At 30.8% G+C, this 6,436-nt stretch overlaps 1 protein-coding gene across 3 annotated transcripts; it reads left to right on the forward strand.

Moving 5' to 3' along the window:
- The first annotated feature begins 3,784 nt into the window (after positions 1–3,784).
- On the forward strand, positions 3,785–5,523 carry LOC108478620 (NDR1/HIN1-like protein 13). 3 transcript variants are annotated; one of them, XM_017781088.2, is made up of 2 exons: positions 3,785–4,772; positions 5,168–5,523. In XM_017781088.2, the coding sequence occupies exon 1, from the start codon at positions 3,966–3,968 to the stop codon at positions 4,755–4,757; it is 792 nt and encodes a 263-aa protein (XP_017636577.1). In that variant the 5' UTR covers positions 3,785–3,965; the 3' UTR covers positions 4,758–4,772; positions 5,168–5,523. The 3 variants fall into 3 exon arrangements, with proteins under 3 accessions (XP_017636577.1, XP_017636578.1, XP_017636579.1); XM_017781089.2 differs by having other exon boundaries at positions 5,195–5,523; XM_017781090.2 differs by having other exon boundaries at positions 5,208–5,523.
- The last annotated feature ends 913 nt before the right edge of the window (positions 5,524–6,436 follow it).

Genomic DNA, 6,436 nt, shown 5'->3' on the forward strand with positions numbered 1-6,436 from the left:
CCCTATAGTTTTGACACGGCCTAGACACACGAGCGTGTCTATTGGCCATGTGTGGCACACGAGCTGGCACATAGGCGTGTGGTCGGCCGTGTGACCCAAGTCAGTAGCCTCTCTAATTTTCACACGACATAGCACATGGACATGTCTTGTGGTTATGTGGGACAAGTTAGTATGTATGCCCTGTTTTGCCACGGCCTAGACACACGGGCGTGTCTAATGTCGTGTGAGGCACATGGCCTGTTCACACAGGCATGTGACTTTTATAAATTTGAAAAATGTTTAAGTTTTGAAAAATTTTGTATGAGCTCGATTTAGTCTCGACTCCTTTCTAAGCATGTTTAAGGTCTCGTAGACCTATATAAGGGACTCTGTATTGATGTATTACTAAGATGCTATGATGATTGTGAAATGAATGTTAAATGTTTTGATATGTCTAGTAATGCCTCGTAACCCTACTCCAGCGACGGATACGGGTTAGGGGTGTTACATCTATGGCTGCTGATTTTTGCTATTTTTAGCAGCCTATCCAACCTATAAATACCCCTTGGCTGATCAATTCAAACACACCTCTCATCCTTTCATTCTTCATTTCTCTCTCACTTTCTCTCTTCAAAACCCTTCCTTTGTTCTTCTTTTTCCCTTTCACTCCCTTGCTGATTTCCCCTCTTGGAAAATAGCCCTTCAACCATCATTGGTAGCAGCATTCAAGTGCTCGTAGAAGCCTCGGTTCAACAGGAACAAGCAGAGAAGGAGGAGCGGAGCAAACTAGTCAAGCTTTGGAGAAACACCGAATTTGATCCTAGTTCCCTATCTTTTAATTTTTGTTGTTGTTATTATGAACACGTCTATGAATACTTGTTCTGTTGATATGTTTAATTTAATTAATATGGCTTAAATTTAATTCATGTAAGGTTGATTGCATTTCGTCGACTTAAGTTATTAAAATTATGTTTGTGTTCTTCTAGGTCTTAGTAAATTCTTTGATTAAGTAAAATCATGATTGTGTTATTTTTGCATTATGATTGTAAGGTAACTAATGAATTAAATATTTAATTGTGTTAAAATTGTAATTAATTGACACAATACTTAATCAGTACATGTTTAATCTTCTAAGATAGTTGAGGGTTAAATTAGCGACGGTATTAAACGGTACATTAGCCTTGCATAACTTGCAAGATTATTGTGATTAAACTGTTTCAAGGTCGAAATGCATTATTACCTAGTAATTCTAAGTTAAGAAATGTAGTTAAAATGTAGTTAATCTAACACAATTATGTCATCTTGATTAAAATCGTCTTTTAAAATTGTGTATTGGAACTTTTATTTTTATTTTTATTTTATTTTACTTAGTTAAATTCTAGTTTTTAATTACTTCCTCAAAATCAAAATATTTTTCTTCACCAAAGTGTTTTTAGTTACTTTCATAAATAATTCTTTTCACAGTCCTTATGGTTACGATAACTAGACATTTACTTGTCACCTTATTACTTGTTGCAATTGTGTACATTTGCACATTTCCATCGTTCCAGTTATTCGTTTGGGATAAAATAATCTTCTTTCTTTGTTTCAATGGCTCCTGATATCGATACAAACTCTGATTTGCATAAAACCCCGATAGCCCCTACCCATATCTTTCATATCATACTCTAGAAATTGCCTTATAAAATTTTTAAACTACCTTGCCATATTATCTGTTATTAACCTTAATGGTAGATCATGGATCTAAACTCAAAAATCAACAAAGACTAATGACACTACCATCGAATCTTCCCCTTTTCGTAGTTTATTAAAAACTAATAAATGGCCATTAAAAGTCCAAGAGCTACCTTCTAGAAATCTATCAAAATCTATTTCATAATAAAATCTAAACAAGAAATGCTTATCTACCAAATTTGAAATCGTCACCCCACCATATGGATGTCACAAATTTATCAAAGTCAACTTCATAGCCTGAAATTGAATAACTTTGGTAGTCAAGAAACTACCCACTACATAGAGATCATCCACCTCAACGCTCTCCTCTCTTTCCAAATTGACCTTCCAACTTCCTCCTCCCCCTTTAAGTGAAAGCACTGCCATCCCTTTCTCCTTCGCTGTATTATCACCGCCACCCTCCATCGATCAACCACTTTGACAAAACCACCACAACGCAGACCACTCAAATCCCAAAACAAAACCTAAGAAACATGCCAATAGGGCAGACTTAGAAATGTGCCACGTGCCAATATGGCAAACTTTTCTTAAAATGTTTTTACTTAATGCCAATTGTTAATATTTTGAAGTGGTTATTTTAATTTGTATAAATAATTAAAAGTACTAAACTTAGGGGACTTAACAAATAAATTCAAACTAAAACTAACTTATCTAAATAAATATATATAAACTCGTATATTGTGAGATATTAACCTATGAACTCAAAATTTCTAGTAATTCCTCCTTGGAATTAAGTGGAGGCATAAGTGGCACTATAACCATTGAAGTTGATGTCATAATACATATTTGATGATTATTTATTGAGATGAGTAAATATATAAATTTTACGTAATAATTATTGATAAGATAGAATGTATATGCTAAGTAATGATGGTTGGTTGGTTAATAATAAAATTAGAAGTAATTAAATCAAATTAATATAGTAATATTCATTTAACATTTTGTCAAATAATGAAAAATATTCAAATAAAAGCAATGGAAATTGAAATTATGAAAATTGTAGTAATATATATATATATATATATATATATAATTTTGTTAAATCTGAATTCAATTTAGAGTAATTTAAGGTAATAAAAGCAACATAGTTAAGAAAATAAAAAAAAGGAAAAATAAAATATTAACGAATATATTAATGATATTTCTATAATTTAGCAATAAAATACAATTTTATTTACTTATATGTTTTAAAAATTGCACTCTTACCATAAATTAACTTGTAACTTACACTCATATTATCTTTGAAAACACGCATATTTTTATTTATCGAGATGAAGTAATGTTTGGCTGTAGGGATCTCTATTTGTTTGAGTTTAGATTATGTATAAGGGTTATGCATCAAACTATTCATTAATAAATCTTAGAATTATAAAATAAATGAAGAATATGTATAGTAGTTAAATAAATTTATAATTTACTAGATTATAAGCCGGCTGAAAAAAATGAAAAACGATATATTTATTTTAAGATTAAGGATAATTTTTTACCAAAAAGAAATGGTACAATTTTATTTATTTATTTTTGGTTTAGAAGAGTAGCCTTTTGGAGGTAGTTTAAATATTTTTATATATAATATCCATTGTATTTAAAAAAAAGTTATTTTGGACTTTCCTCTATTGAAATGGTGTGTAGGTAAACATGTAGCACCAGCACAGTAAGATGTTTTACTATTAATTTAGTTTATTTACTTTTTTTTAAATTTTATAATTGGTCACGTTCGAATAGAATGAGGTAACATATGAAATAGTACTTTTAGAAGTCATATTATTACCAAAGAAAATTTGCATTGAACTGTTTCATGAAATTTCTTAAAATTTAAAATTTGCAAGTTATTTTTTTAATTTTGAATATTCTTAATTAAAATAAACTATTTATTTTAAAATTTACAAACCTTTAATTGCTAAAGTTAATATATGGTTAGTTAATTACCGTAATGCATAGTACAATATGGTTAAAGAAATGACCGTTGTCCAAAAATAGAGTCCAATATTTTGACACACAGAGAAAATAGCAATTGAATTTCTTCATTTACTACATTAACTAAAAAACTTGCGTTGTCTTAGTCAAATCCTAACCGCCCGTCACTCCAACGATGGAACCAAATTAATCATTATCAACGGAATAATAGCTTTATTTACCCCAAAAATCAAAATAACCGCTTGGATCCCACGCAAACCCTGAATTCCTCTCCCGAACCTTCAATTTTTTTCACCTTTGGCACCTACTCCTACCTTTCGCACCCCATCTCCCAAATGGAGAAGCGGGTTGCGTATTCGGCAGAGGATCCTCAGTTGCAACATTTAAATCCCAAGCACAACTCTAATGATGATGGCGTTTCCCCGCAGTTGCCTCTCCCTCCTCCTCCAGGCCATCCATTGTCATCCTTCGTCGTCCAAGTCCCTAAAAACCAAATATACCGCGTTCCGCCTCCTGAAAATGCCCAAATCCAAGAAAAATATCGTATGGCAGCCAAGAAGCCAAAGCGAAAGTTACCGTGCTTGAAGTACTTCATATGCTTTCTTCTTGTTTTGCTTGTGATTGGTTTAATAATTGGTACTGCCATACTTGTGGTTTACTTTTGCTTTAGTCCTAAAGGTCCGGTTTTCTCTATTTCAAGTCTAATCGTCAAGCAACAAAAGGGAAGTCCCCCTACATACGATGTTAAATTGAAGATCAAGAACCCTAATGAAAAAATGGGGATCACATACGCATCGGAGGAAGATGATTTAAAACTAACATACTGGAGGAAAACACTCGGTTGGGGAGAATTTCCAAGCTTGGGACAAAAGAAGGGTAATTCCAACGAAGTAAATATTAAAGTAAACGGTGTTAAAGACAAACCGTTGCCGCAGAATGTCAAGAAGAGCATGAGTGGCAAACGTCCAATATCTTTAGAGATGAACGTCGAAACTCCATTGGTGTTCAATGTTTGGATATTGAAGATGTGGCGCAGAACCATGGAAGTGAAGTGTAAGTTTAGGGTAAGCTCCATGGGGGAAGGAACCAAAATTGTCAGCCAAGTATGTAACACCAAATTGGCCTAAACGTTCAGAACAAAGGTATTTTGATTTCTAATCGGAACTGTAAAAATAATTTCTTTTATTTTTTTAATTCAATTTCTTCTACTATTGGCATCTTTGCATACAAAAAGATTTCATATGTAAAACAAAATGTTGTCAATAGATTGATTAGTTTGACGTAAATATTTTCATAGGTTGGAAATTTTCGAAATCTATGGGTCATATTAGATTCTTTTCGTTGCATTAAAAATATTTCAAGTTTAATTTGTTTTTAGTAACAAGTAATGGGATATTTGACTTGAACTGTTGCATTTTAAGATTGAAGTAAAATGCATGTAATTGGATATTGAATTTCAACACTTGCATTCAGATTTAAGTGTAGAATCTGTTTAAATTTATTAGGATATATTTTGATTGCGTTTTTTTTTCCTCAGCCAAACGAGTGACTTTATTAGAAAAAGAGTTTCAATGCAGGGAGAAGAAATAGCAAACAATAGCTAAACCGGAGCAATAAAATACGAGCTCCATGAGCAACACCATGGAATGAAATAACAAAACCAAGGCTCCATTAGAAAATCAACAAGAAGCCACGATAATGCTATAACCATGACAAAAACAGTTCGAACCTTCAAGCTTCACCCCTACCATAATTGCGTATTTATTTTTATTGTAGTTATTCAAATATATATTGATTATAATTGTAAATGTGATTATGATTGTACTTGTAGCCTCTTCAAATGAAAAGGTTTTGATTTTGATGCATTTTATATCATAATTATCATTTAAATAATTAATTTCTACTTTTAAAAAAGTTCTTTAAAAATATTTTTAATATAAAATGATGAAAAATATAAATATAAAATGGAAAAAACCATTATTTGTTGAGAACTACACCAATAATCACCCAAGTATTAGTAAGTTTTTTTTTCTTTAATTTATCCAATATGTTAGAAAAATTTAATAATTTGATCACTCCACCATTACATCCCTAGCAAAACTTTCACATGACATTTTATTGGCATAATAACAAATTTATACCTCAATGTTTATATTATATCAATTTGGCCCTCATTCTAAAAATTCAAGAAAATAATAGTTATAAATGTTAAAAATACAAAATTTGAACAAATTATATAAAAGAGAAATTTACATGAAAATTATAAAAAAATATTGGAAATTTTTAAAAGGAGAGTCCTACTCAATAACATGCAGTTCTCATTCTATGAGCTTATTTGTAACACTCCAAATATTTTGGTTTCAGATTTCTTGCCAAATTTGGACATGTTGGTAATTTTTTATAATAAATTATTTTAGAAATTTTGAATGAAATGATAACATTTTCATTTTCAATATTTTTATTGGTTCCAGACTTATTTGAAAATTTATTTTAATTTTGAGATTAAATTGAATTTTGATTTTATTTTAAGGATTAAATTGAATTTTCAATATTTAATGGAAGACTCATATTGTAATTAACCATGTTTTATTTCTTTTTAAATGTTAGTAACATGAGTGTTATGATTTGTTGTCGTTGTTATTGTTTATTTTTACTAGAACTATTATTAAGATAATTTGATTTTATTGATAATTAGAAGTCACCTAGAACTATAAGTCCTCTCCACCAGAATTCACTTTTTTTTTTTCTTTCCTCTGTCACCGCCATCGATTGCTTCTCCTTATTACTCCAGGTGACCGTGGCCTTT

This window comes from Gossypium arboreum, chromosome 12, assembly GCF_025698485.1.
Source record: "Gossypium arboreum isolate Shixiya-1 chromosome 12, ASM2569848v2, whole genome shotgun sequence".
NCBI classification, from domain to species: Eukaryota; Viridiplantae; Streptophyta; class Magnoliopsida; order Malvales; family Malvaceae; genus Gossypium; species Gossypium arboreum.

What these genes read in the sequence shown, in the direction of transcription:
- LOC108478620 (XM_017781088.2), top strand. Translation starts at nt 3,966, where the DNA reads ATGGAGAAGCGGGTTGCGTATTCGGCAGAGGATCCTCAGTTGCAACAT.